This window comes from Budorcas taxicolor, chromosome 13 (assembly GCF_023091745.1).
Source record: "Budorcas taxicolor isolate Tak-1 chromosome 13, Takin1.1, whole genome shotgun sequence".
Classification (NCBI taxonomy): Eukaryota; Metazoa; Chordata; class Mammalia; order Artiodactyla; family Bovidae; genus Budorcas; species Budorcas taxicolor.
Genome location: NC_068922.1, coordinates 63033715 through 63047108, shown reverse-complemented (window position 1 = coordinate 63047108; position 13394 = coordinate 63033715). Strand labels below are relative to the sequence as shown.

The 13394-nt window shown below is 55.3% G+C and overlaps 1 protein-coding gene across 1 annotated transcript; it reads left to right on the top strand.

Moving 5' to 3' along the window:
* The first annotated feature begins 2912 nt into the window (after positions 1–2912).
* Positions 2913–11209, top strand: E2F1 (E2F transcription factor 1). Its single transcript, XM_052650847.1, has 7 exons — positions 2913–3188; positions 7732–7822; positions 8207–8426; positions 9234–9386; positions 10309–10423; positions 10519–10744; positions 10862–11209. Exons 1-7 carry the CDS (start codon positions 2928–2930, stop codon positions 11107–11109), a joined length of 1314 nt encoding a protein of 437 aa, XP_052506807.1. The 5' UTR covers positions 2913–2927; the 3' UTR covers positions 11110–11209.
* Positions 11210–13394: the final 2185 nt, after the last annotated feature.

Here is a 13394-nt window from a genome sequence, read left to right as displayed (position 1 = left end):
TAATACCTTTTGAAAACCACACATTGTACTCTTAACAGCCCTGAGGCTGACCCTGGGGTATTTACAGAGGGGTTTGTACTTGAAGGGCAGGCCCTGGATTTTACAGTAGAAGACTTCTATTCTGCTGTGTGACCTTGAGCAGCGAGTGCCCCTCTCTGAGCCTCCTTCCTGTGCCATGTAGATAAATGAGCTTCACTTATTTATCAGGTCGAAAGGAGATCATCAGTGGAAATGGCTACCCAGTAATTGTGGATTTTTATTTTGAAGCCCGAGAACTGTAGAGAACAGGCTTATCAGGATACCTCAGGCTTGGGGCTAAGAGGCTCTATCTTAGAAAGCCTTTGCTGCTTTCAAGTGGGTATTAATAGATGCAGAAGGACCTTATCTCTGAGTTCACGCTGGAAATTCTGCTCTTCACTCCTTTTTGCTACAGGACAGGAGAGCTTGTGGGAAGGAGGGTACCTGCTTTGACCTAGGAGATTGTGTACTGGAATAATTTAGGGAGGGCAGGGCGTTGAAAATCCCCAGGCTTTGGTCTTGTCAAGTCTGAATAATAAGCTTTTTCATTGGCTAGGTAAGCTCATGCCCTTTAGGTCTCAGTTTCCTCATCCTAAACGGGACAATAATAATGGTATCTGTCTTCCTTCACCAGGAACCAGTACAGTGCTTGGTATATAATAGGTGCCTGATAAATGTTTGCTGAATGACTGTTGGGAATGAAAGGGCTTCACAGAATGAATGCTACTGTTGTTGAGCCCCTTTGGGAATGTGTGAAGGAAGGAAATTCCCTCTGAAGTGGGAATGCTGCTGGCTTCTCTTACCCTCTTGTCAGGATCTGGCTTGGCTATTTAGAATGAGACCTACCATTCTAGTGGGAGCTTCTCGAACTGGAGAGGGAGGAGGGGGACAGGCCAACCCTGGGGCTGGAAATCCATTGCCTGCCAGATTGTGTCACTGGCTGGTTCACTCCTGAATAGGCTTCAGTTTTCCCTTCTGTACTGTAAGAAGCTTATTTAGTCTCTCTGGTCCCTTCTAGTGCTCATATAGTCTGGGATTTGTGATGAGTAATTTCACAAACTGCTTAGGAAACTCCTGTTGTGTTCCTAAACCACCCCATCTTAATAGTTTTTGAAACACTTTCAGATCCCTTATACTTTTCATCCACATGGCAACCCTGGAAGGTGAGGTGGGGGAATGGCAGTGAGCCCATTTTACAGATGAGGAAACTGAGGCTATTAAGTGCCTGCAAGGTGCTGTAATTTGAGGCTGCCCCACACATTTTGGTTATACAAGTACACTGACTTGTTCTCCAATGTGAACATACATAAAAATCACCTGGCATGAGAGTAGGGTTTTGCTTGTGAAAATGACTCCTGGGCGCTTAGATTCTAAATTGGCAGGGATGGGGTGGGCCCATAGTTAACAAGCACCCAGGTGATTCTGAGACCTGGGACATTCCAGGTAGCCTCCAGTGTGAGCCTGTTTCTTTTTACAGTCCTTCTCAGCATCTACTGTGGACCAGGCCAGTGCTGGGAAGAGGCCCTACTGTAGCTCCCAGTCTGATAAGTAACACAGATAAAGAGATCCAGTGTGCCCGCTCAGTGCTGGAACAGAGGTGGGGGTGGACAATGGAGGAAGCGAGTAACTTCAATACCTGAGTGTTCCCTGGAAGAAGTGATATTTATATGGGGCCTAGGGATCTCATTCTTGATTGCGTCTTAGTGTTTTTTTTTTTTTCCCCTGATGGGTCAGTCCCCACCAGATGGCAGGCAAGTTCATAGAAATCATCAAGCCTTTTGCATCTCTGCCCTCAGTGCTGGCACAGAGCCTGGCATAGAGGAGAGGACAGTACTGCTCAAATCAGCTGATCTGAGCAATGAGAAATGGCTGATGGAGAGGTCCCAGGGCCTCCGGATTAAATGCATTTTCATGCTCAGCATACTCACCTCCTCCCTTTGTGAGATCTAACATGGAATTAATAGTGAAAATTCCACATCATGTTGTAAATGCTTGTACCTGTTTCTCTCTTCCCTTTTTCACTAAACTGAGTTCCTTAGCGCCAGGAGTCAAGAATGGGGCTTAGAGCCGGCTCTCAAAACGTTTGTTGAACGAGTGAATCAGTTCACGCAGAAGTTGTGCATAGGGTACTGGAGTTTCCAGCTATAGGAGGGCTTGTAGAAAAGCCCAGAGCTGTATTGGGCCAGATATCCCTCCCCGTTTTCTGACAGCTCCCTTCTGCTTGGGCTCTGGGTGAGAGGAATAGGGTGGGCACACGATTTGAAAGTGAACGGCTTTGGTGACGGAAGTTGAGGGAGAAGTGGCCGGAGCTTGGAGGTGGGCCTGAGAACCGAGAAGAGAGGAGGGGCAGTTTCTAGAGATCTGGCCGAGGGTGTCGGGGCCACAGGTGAGAGTTATCGGGGTCACGTGGGGTCTGCTGACGTTGAGATATGCTTAATGGACATTCTGTCCTCAACTTACAGGCATCGGCCAGATGGGGGTGCGTCGGAGAGGGGGTGGGGCCACCACTCCTCGGACAGGGGCCGTCCCCTCTGAGGGCGGGGAGTGCGAACGCGCCTGGCACCGCCCCGACAAAGCCTGCGCGCGCCCCGACCCCCGATTGGTCGTGCTGCCTCGCGCCGCCGCCCCGTCCCGCCCTCCGCCGCCGGACCGGCGCGCTGCAGCCAATGGGTGACGTCGCCGTCGCCTCCGTCACAGTCCGGGCAGCCAATGGTGGTAGCGCTCGGCGGCTCGTGGCTCTTTCGCGGCAAAAAGGATTTGGCGCGTAAAAGTGGCCCGGACTTTGCAGGCAGCGGCGGCCGGGGGCGGAGCGGGATCCGGAGCGGGATCTAGCCCTCGCCTCGGCCTGCCGCCATGGGCCCGCGCCGCCGCCGCCGACTGCCACCCGGGCCGCGCGGGCCGTGAGCGCCATGGCCGTGGCCGGGGCCCCCGCGGGCGGCCCTTGCGCGCCGGCGCTGGAGGCCTTGCTCGGGGCCGGCGCGCTGCGGCTGCTCGACTCCTCGCAGATCGTCATCATCTCCACCGCGCAGGACGCCAGCGCCCCGCCGGCCCCCGCCGGCCCCGCCGCACCGGCCGCCGGCCCCCGGGACCCTGACCTGCTGCTCTTCGCCACGCCGCAGGCGCCCCGGCCCACACCCAGCGCGCCGCGCCCCGCGCTCGGCCGCCCGCCGGTACGGACATCAGGGACACTGGGCTGAGTGCGCTGCCTTGGACCCCTGCGCAGACCCGGGCGGGGCGCAATGTTTGGCCCGGCGGCAGCGGGGGCGGGGGAGGGTGGGCTGAGGCGCCCAGGCTGGGCGGTGCCGAGCCTGGGTTGGGCCTCGGGGCTCCGCCCTGGGGTGCGGGGTGACCTCGGGCCAGTCCTTGTTTGCTGCTCTGTGCTGTGGGCCTCAGCTTCCTCGCCGGAGCAGACTCAATGATAATAATGGTCCACGTGTATTCAGCTGTCGCTGACTGCATGCCAGGCCTTTGGCTGACTTCAAGGCAGCTAAAACTCACATCCATGCTGTGAGCTCGGTGTTGTCACTGTGCCCATCTGAACTGTGCCCAGAGAGGGGAAGTGGCTTGCCCCCTGGTCACAAGGCTGCAAGTGGGATTTAAACTGAGGCCTGCTGGCTTCAGACCAGAACTTGTGGCTGGGTGGTGGGCATGGCTGCTTGGGGAGGTCAAAGTGGGGTGTTCTGGGACCAGTCTGTAGAAGAGCCATTGAGGAGACCCTCCTTCCTGCCTCTGGGACTGCCAGGTGCAGGCCTGGCCCTCCGGGCCTCTGGGGACAGGCTGCCTGGCTGGGAGGCCTTCTCTGCAGGGGCGGGGGTAACTGGGCCAGCTGCTGATCCCCTCCCTCTGCCTGTCCTTCCATCTGCCACCCTCCACCCTCCCAGGCCCTGGTTGCCATGGAACCTCATTAATCAGGCAGGCAGACCCCCAGGCCCCAGTGGAAGTCCTGGGTGGGCTAGGCCTCTGGGAGCTGGAGAGGAGGCCCCCAGTGCCAGGAGAGAGTAAATGCCCCAGGGAGATCCCTTGATAAAGTGCTCCCTGCACAGCAAGAGGCTAAAGACAGTTGAGACTAGGGGGCCCAGAGAGGTGGTGTCTGAATTAGGAGGTGGGGAGAAGGAGGGGGCAGAGGCCTAGAGCTTGGTCCTGTGGGCTGCAGGACAGGGCGTGGAGACCAGTTTGACTGGTGCAGCCTGTGGGTAAAGTTAGGGCATGGATGGGCAGGCAGGATGGGGTCTCTGAGCAAGTTGAGGCAGGGAGGCAGGGCCCAGGGCAAGGAGGTGGAAGCCCAACTGCTGACGGAGGCCTGGGTAGCAGCTGGTCCCTGAGACATCCCAACAAGGTTCCCCCGACCCCTTTGGCCCCCTGCCCAGTACATCCTTCCTTCCGGAATCACTGAGATGCTAATAATAACAATAGGAGGCACCATTGTTTTGAGACTGTTTTGTGAGTTAGGCCATGTGCCAAGCACTTTACCCATACCCAATTAACTCATTTAACCCTGTCAACAACTTTCCCGTTTTACAGATAGGGAAGCTGAGGCTTAGAGATGTTAGAACCTTCCCTGGTGAGTCAGCTCATGAGTGGTGGGACCAGACCAGATTTCCTGAGTGGTTAACTGCTGGCATGCCTTACTTCCTGGAGATACTAATAGAGATTGAAGGAAGCCCAGGGTCCCTTCCTCCAAATGAGTGAGAGGGAGGGAAGCTGCACAGGGTGGGTCCCCTGATTGGTCTCCTGTACCCCAGCAACCTGTCCCTGCAGGTACCAGCTTGGAGCCTGATCGAGTAGCCTCCATTTAGCTGATGGACAGGTGCTTAGGCCTAGGTCCTGCCCTTGGGCAATGGAGCTTCAGGCTTAGAGGGACAGCCAGGGACTGGGATCAGGAAGCTTGCCCTCTGCTCCACACCCGGGGTGTCAGGGGCAGCCTCACTGGGTCTGAGCATTCCATTCATTCAGCAGTTGTTAGTGAGTGCCTCTGAGGTTCTAGGCACAGGCACGTAAAGAGCCTCTGCCGTCACAGTACTTAAGGGCTAGTACGTGTTTTCTGCCGTGAGCAGGAGTAGGGCCCGGTACCACCTTGCTGCTGTAGTTCAGAAACATGGGCCCAGCTTTTGCTGTGCAACACCCCCTAACATTGTACCTGTGAGTAGCCACTGGCTATCTGAGCTGTGGCCTCCACTCACCCTCTGCACTAGCATTTGTTTGGGGGCAGTCCTTGAAACAAGCTACAGGCTCAGCTTCTGCACAAGTGAGTATTCATTGAGTACCTCTTGCCTACAAGGCTCTGTGCAATTCAACCATTCCTCCTGGCTCTTCCGGTCCACATCTCCCCTGTTGTCATGGCTCTTAAAAAACAAACTGGATATAATGCATATTCACTATAGAAGAGATGCGAAAGTTGAGGGGGACAAGATCCCCAGCCCCATCCATTTTTTCTTTTTTCTCCTCCTGTGTTCCAATAGCACATCATCCCCACTTTAGATCCAAGGCAGCAATTCCTCATGGTCCTCGCCCTGACACCAAGGTTACTCTTGAAATGGATTCTATAATAATACAAACTGGAGCAGAGAAAATGGTTTCATGAGCTTTTTGATCCCTTTACGCATTGCTTCTTAACCGTGTTTTTCTTGTCAATATGTCTTTGGGAGTTTTGTATCAACCTGCCCCCATCCTTCTTGACAGCAGTGTGGTATTCCAAGGGCTGGATGAACCAGTTTTTGTGGCCTCTCCCATGGATAGGTATTTGAGTCATCCGGATTTCTTTCATCCCTGCTTTTTGGGTCCCTGTGCCTGCATCTCTGAGTGTGGCATGGATCCACCTTCAGCTTGGGCACCCTTTTGAGAGGACAGGAAGGAGGCAAAGGATACGGTTGGCTGGAACATGCAAGAGTTCAGAGCTCTGGGGCGAGGCTGGAGAGCGGGTACATTGTGGTTTGGCTTGCGGGAGCCTGGCTTCCGGATGAGCCTCTGCCCAGCCCACTAAGGTTCGAATCCTGACTCCACCTCACTGTGTGACCTCTGCGAGGTGCAGACTCCTCAGGAAGTGGAAGTCATCAGAACCCCTGCTGCAAGGCGGCTGGAGGTTGTCGGTGATCACACGCAGGTGAAGCAGTTACCTAGCAGTGCTCAGGACACAGGAAGCACTCAGCATGCATTAGCTCTGATACTGGCAGACGCCTGAGGAAATCCACGAGTGCCTATGTGAGAGTATCTGAGTCCGGCAGCATGTGGGGCGATTCATTCAGCAAACGTGCTGATGCCCAGACCTTATGTGCAGGGATTATTCAGACTCAGTGCCCGCCTCTGAGGGGCTCCCTGGCCTCTGGGTGAGACAAACACACTTGCAGAAGTTTGTGGCGAGAGACCATGTGGGAAAGGGTTGGGTTTGCAGCCGTCCTGAGGGAGATGAAGCTCAGTTTCTATTGCGCGATTGATTGAAAAGACTGAGGTGATGAGTAAGGTGCCTCTCTGGAGGGGGAAGCATTGGTGTGAACTGGGAGGGAGGGAGGCGAGGGCCAGCCAGGGAGGGACCAGCATGGGCTAAGGCTTGGAGGTGCAGGTCTGTGAAGAAACTCAGAAGCTCAGCAGAAGTTCCTGTGGGAAAAGTGGTTGCAGATGAGGGTACTAAGGTGGAGGGGACAGACGGAGGCAGGGAGACAAGTGGGAAGACAGCTGGGTAGTCCAGATAGGAGGTGCCAGTGGCTGTGGTGATGGGATTTTTGGCAGCTAGATGCGATGAGGGCAGTGGGTGGGCCTGAACCAGGTTCTAGCTCAGGAAACCCTGTGGGTGGCGGAGGGGCAGGTATAGCTGGTTTGGGTCAGAATATGAGGGAGATGCCTGTGAAATCCCCAGGGCAGTCTCCATCCTCATGCGGGAATCCTGGCTCTGGCACTTCCTGCCTGTATCACCTTGAGTCTTTCTGGGCTTCGGTTGTCCTACCTGTAAAATGGGGCCATGATTGTGCTGCCGTATTCACAGACAAATCAGAAACCAGAGAGAGGTAGTTACCCACTTAGGGGATCAGTATCCCAACGGCTTAAGACATCAGACATTTGTTATATGGTTTCTGAGGGTGGGAAATTTAGTGGTGACTTGGCTGGGTGCTTCTGGCTGAGGACCTCTTCTGGGGTTAGTGCCAAAATGTTGGCCCGGCTGCAGTCATCAGAAGGCATGACCAGGAGGATTGTTTCTAAGCCTGCCCGTGTTGCTGTTGGGGGCAGGGCTTTAGTTTCTTGCCACTTGGGCCTCCTTAGGGCTACCTGAGTGCCTACATGACATGGCCGCTAGCTCCAGCCACGAGGGAGAGATCAAATAAAGGGCGAGGAGGAAGCTACAGTACCTGTGTGACCCTGTCTCAGACGTGACATACTGTCACTTCCACCACATTCTGTTCATTAGAAGTGGGTTACCAGATCGGGCCCGTACTTAAGGGAACATTAGGCTCCATCTGTTGAAAAGAGGAGAAGCAAAAAAATTTGCAGACTACCACAGGTCCCCCAGGGAGGTAGTAGCGGAACTGGGGCTTGAACTTCTGCCTTCCAGTTGAGTGTTCTGTCCTGTGGGGTAGGATCATGCTGCCTGGGACGCCCCCTCACTCACACTCTTGGGCATCCTGGTCGAGCAGGGGGCGGCCCAGGAGCACCCGGTCCTCAGCCAGGTCTCTTGTGGCCCCACTCTCCTGGTTACTGGGCATCCTCCCATTGTTTTTGCCATAGGTGAAGCGGAGGCTGAACCTGGAAACTGACCATCAATACCTGGCCGAGAGCAGCGGGCCAGCTCGGGGCAGAGGCCGCCACCCAGGAAAAGGTAGCCCCAGGGCTTGGGCTCAGGCAGGCCCCCTGGCCAGACCCGCATTGAGGGGATGTGGACAGACAGGCATGCTTGCAGAGTAAGCTCTGGTCTGTCAGGCCTGGGTCTGATCCAGGCCTCGGGGGGCCCCAAGGGGCAGCTGGAGTGGCCGCCTGGCATGGCTTCCCCAAGCCCTAGGGGGTGGGAAGTTCCCCCAGCCGGAAGAGGAATGCTGTGGTTGGCAGGCAGCAGTCATGGGGCTTCCCTGCTTGGCCTTCACCAAAGGGAAGGAACCATCTGCCCCCTCCCACCCCACCCTGCCATCCTGCTGCCCTGCCGTTGCCAGGGAGCCCAGTGTGGCTGGGGTTGGTGCTCAGGGACCTTGTCCTGCCTGGCCTCCAGGTGTGAAGTCCCCAGGGGAGAAGTCACGCTATGAAACATCGTTGAACCTGACCACGAAACGCTTCTTGGAGTTACTGAGCCGCTCGGCCGACGGGGTGGTTGACCTGAACTGGGCGGCTGAAGTGCTGAAGGTGCAGAAACGGCGCATCTACGACATCACCAACGTCCTGGAGGGCATCCAGCTCATCGCCAAGAAGTCCAAGAACCACATCCAGTGGCTGTAGGTACCAGCCGGACAGGAGGGTAGGCGGAGGCCTGGGGTGGGCTGGGCCAGAGGAGCTGAGAGCCATACCTGCTGCGGCTGCCCGCTTCCCCATCTTAACAGCTGGGCAAACCGAGGTTTAGAGAGAAGAGCTGGCTTCCGTGAGGTGATGGATGCAGGAAAGAACACAAATCTTACATATCTAGCTCAGTGCAACTTTCCATTTCTTCACCTGGGTAACCACCATCTGGATAAGGATAAGGAACATTCCCAGCAGCCCAGAAACGTCCCCTGTGCCCCTTCCCAGACACTGTCCCTTCCTCATACCACCCAGGTGACCACTGTTCTGGCTTCTGTTGCCGTTGATGAGCTTGGCTAACACAGCTGTTTTATTCTGGTTAATTCTTAGTTTTTTTTCCCCCCGTTTTCGCCTCTTTCCCCGGTCATCTTACTCCACTCTGACACATTTGTGTTTTCAGTTTTGGGTAAATATTCCATTCTACATCGATTTATTTATTTATTTTCTTTTCACTTGATATGTCTTACAAATGCTTCCATTTTTGCATCTAATGCATCCATGTCTTTTTATACAACTACAGAGTGTTCCACGGCATGTCTGCCCTCGTGTACTTATCCAGCCCCCTACAAGGGCCAGTGTTCACAGACATTCAGGCCCAACTCTGAACCCAGCCAGTCTGCCTTGGAAGCCTGGCTGAAGAGCCGGGCTGTGAGGGGCAGGGGGCAGCAGCAGACTGGTTGCTGAGGGTCACAGCTCCAGGGAAGAGGGCCTGGGAGCTGCTGACCCCTCCTGTTGCCTCCCGGCAGAGGCAACCATGCAACGGTGGGGATCGGCGGGCGGCTTGAAGGATTGACCCAGGACCTCCAGCAGCTGCAGGAAAGCGAGCAGCAGCTGGATCACCTGCTCCACATCTGCAGCACCCAGCTGCGTCTGCTCTCCGAGGATGCTGAGAGCCAGCGATATCCTTGAACTGCCTGGAGGGTCACCAGGGCCCCATCTAAGTGGGAGTGGAGGGCCTTACCTTGGGCCCTAGATTCAGGAGAGAGTTCTGGCTTTGGATACCAGAACGGTCCTGGCTCAGCATTCACTCCCAGTGTGACACTGGACAAGTTACTTAACCTTTCTGAGTCTCAGCTTCCTCTGGAAAAGGGGAAAAACAATCCTACCTCAAAGCTTTTCGGATTAAAACCAGAAAAGCTAGTATCAGTAATAACTGATTTATTTAACACAGGGATAACATTTATTTAATACAGGGATTTAATACCTGGTTGTAGCTTCAAGGTTAGAGTTGCTTTTATTTGCAAAAATAGACTTTATTTTGAAGTTATGTTTATACATTTTGGAGATAACGGCTCAGACGGTAAAGAATCTGCCTGCAGTGTGGGAGACCCGGGTTTGATCCCTGGGTCAGGAGGATTCCCTGGAAAAGAGAATGGCAACCCATTCCAGTATTCTTGCCTGGAGAATTCCATGGACAGAGGAGCCTGGTGGGCTATAGTCCATGAGGTCATAGAGTCAGACATGACTGAGCAATTTAACACACACACACACACACACACATACACACACACACTAATTGACATCAAGGTCATGGGTCAGAATAAATTCTTAGGACTATGCCTGGATTTAAGTAATTTTTATGAAATAATTATAGGCAGCTGTCATTACCTTGAGATTCAATAGGTAGAGTGATCTCATTGTGTAGATGTAGAAGCAGGCTCAAGGGCATGAGATCTGCTTGACCCCCAACCATGTGCCAGGCCTTGGAGTGGGTGATGCAGAGGACAGGAGTGACTAGGCAGGGGTGGGCTCTGCCTTCTGAGCTGTCTGGGTGGGTGGCCCCCAAAGGCCAAAGATCATGTGGTCCTTGACTCCACCAACCCTGGCCTATGTGACCTGCCAGGACCTTCGTAGCATTGCAGACCCTGCAGAGCAGATGGTCATGGTGATCAAGGCCCCCCCCGAGACCCAGCTCCAAGCCGTGGACTCCTCGGAGGTGAGACCTGGGAGTCTAGACGGGACCAGGATGGACTGGGCTGGGCTGGTAGTCCAGCTGAGCCTCAGTTTACCCTGCCTGCTACCTCCACCCAGAACTTTCAGATCTCCCTTAAGAGCAAACAAGGCCCCATCGACGTTTTCCTGTGCCCTGAGGAGAGTGTGGGCGGAACCAGCCCTGGAAAGACCCCGTCCCAGGGGGCAGCTTCGGGGGAGGAGGACAGGGCAGCTGACCTTGCCACCGCGGTGCCACCACCACCGTCGTCACCTCCCTCATCCCCTGCCACGGATCCCAGTCAGTCCCTGCTCAGCCTGGAGCAAGGTTGGTGAAGGCCGGGTGGGCAGGGTGGGCCCGGCCCCTCCCCCAGGTGGGTGGGCAGGTGTGTCAGCCCCTCCCTGCCGGGGTGTCCCCGGCTGTGATGCTCCTGCATCTCCCCAGAGCCTCTGCTTTCCCGGATGGGTGGCCTGCGGGCCCCTGTGGACGAGGACCGCCTGTCCCCACTCGTGGCGGCCGACTCACTCCTGGAGCACGTGAAGGAGGACTTCTCCGGCCTCCTCCCCGAGGAGTTCATCAGCCTGTCGCCCCCCCACGAGGCCCTCGACTACCACTTTGGCCTCGAGGAGGGTGAGGGCATCAGAGACCTCTTCGACTGTGACTTTGGGGACCTCACTCCCCTGGATTTCTGACGGGGCTCAGGGGGACCAGGGCCTCCTGAGATGCCCACCCCGTCTCTGCAGCCCTGGAGCCCCCCGCCCCTGGCCGTCCTAGCCTAATTGGAAACATTTAATTTATGCCCCTCTCTCCTACCTCCAGAGGCTTCTAGCTCTGGAGCCTGGCTCCTGCCAGGAGGCTGAGCAAGCCAGGAAGGGAAGAATTCTGTTTGTGGTGTTTGTGCATGCACCCAAGCCCCGACGTGTGTGTCCACGGGGTGAGTGGTGTGTGAGCATGTGTGTGTGCATGTCCCGGGGAATGAAGGTGAACACATCTGTGCGTGCACTGAAAACACGCCCCAGTGTGTCCACGTGTGTGTGCATGAGTCCATGTGTGCGCGTGGTGGGGGCTCTTAACTGCACTTTTGGTCTTCTTGCTCCAGGGGCCCCACGAGGCCCAGGGTGGCCACCTGCCCCCAGAATCCTGTGTGCTGACCAGGCCAGGTGGCGAGGCCTTGGCCTGCTTGTTGGCAGGACAGCGAGAGCACTTCTATCGTCTTAAAGGTTTTTCTGATTGAAGCTTTAATGGAGCGTTATTTATTTATCAAGGCCTTTTTGGCAAGCTTGGGGCATCAGCAAAGGGTAGGAGGGATGTGGGACTGGTGCCGCAACTCCCTTACCCCCTGAGTGAGGGCAGGGGTCCTTGAGCTGTTCTTTGCCCTACTCCGAAGGAGCTGAGGCCTGAGTGGTTTATTTATTCGGAAAGTGAGGGAGGGAGACACAGACTGACTGACTGACAGCCATGGGTGGATTGAGGGGGTGGTCCTTCCCCACGGGGTCCCTGCAGGGCCCCAGCTGCCCCCAGGATGGATGTGAGATGGGAGAGGTGAGTGGGGGACCTTCACTGACAGGGTGGGCGGGAGGGGTGGGGTGAAGGGCCTCCCCCCCCAGCCCAGACCACAGGGGCCCTTCCTGTGGCGTTTGAAGTGCCCCCTCCACCCTACTTCTTGCTCTGCCCCACCCTCCAATCTGCACTTTGATTTGCCTTCCTAACAGCTCTGTTCCCTCTGCTTTGGTTTTAATAAATATATTGATGGTGTTTGGGCCCTGTTTGGGGACTCTGTACTGGGAGCAGGTCTGTGGGTGGGAGAGGTCAAGGTTGCTGGTGTGATGACCATTCCCTACTTTACGTTTCCCTGTCCCTGCCTGGCTTCATTTTATTTGAGCCCCACAGCCCCAAGAATGATCGGTTTCATCACCTTTTTTAAATCTAATTAAAAAACTGGTCGAGTAAAGTAAGCAGTGAATTCCTTTTTCCAGCCACAGAGAGGCCACCCTGATCAGTTGGCTATGCTCCGTCCAGATGTTTCTGGACATTTGTAAACAGGCAGCAGATAATTACAACCAGCTGATTCTGTGTCAGGTTCTGGGGACATGTGTTCCTCCCTTTGTGGAGCTCTCAGAATCTGCTGGAGGAAACTCAAATAAATGAGAAAATCAGGGAGAGCTTCCTGGAAAAGGTGGTGCCTGACCTAAGGCTGTGGGATAGTAGAAATTAACTGAGAAGGAAGAGGAAGAATACACCAACCAGGAGAAGGCAATATGGGCCCAGGACCCGAGAGAAACCAGGGTGGCTGGAGCCCTGAGCTGAGGGCTAGAGTGGAGAGACATTCAGTCTTGGGCTTTATTCAGGGGGAAAGAACTGGTGAGTCAGAGGAGTGATGCTCCCTTTTTATATTTTAAAAAGCTTCCTCTGGCTGCAGCGGGGGATGATAGATTGAAGAGGGGGCCCCATGGTGGGGGAGGGAAGTCTGAGTTGAGCTTGAGAGTGGAGGGTGACTGACTGGCAGACTGTCCACACGGATCTATTTAGCATACCCTTAGGTGGGCTTTCTCTGAGCCAACCCCTATTTTAAGTCTTCGCTGTCAGTCCCCACAACAATCATGTCTTCCCTTCACTCCCATTTTGCAGAAGATACACTCACAGGGGAAGGTGCTTGCGGGTTTTGCCCACCAGGTGGCGCGCCTGTGCTTCCGCAGTTCACTGGACCCTGTAAAGATGTGGGGATCCGCCCTCAGCGGGCACGCGCAGCCCCTTCCCGTCCTGTTCCTGGCTGTGTAATATTCCACACCGACCGTCATTCGCTCAGCCGGTCCCCAAGAGGGAATGACCCCTTGAGTGACTTCTCCCCAGTGGCCGCCACCCCCGGAGAATGGGGAGTCGCAGAGGTGCATTGTGTTGCGGTTCTGCGTCGCGCGCCCCTAACGGCTGGAGTTTCCTCCCCTTTTCCAGACGGGGAAGCTGAGGCCCTGGAGGCGGG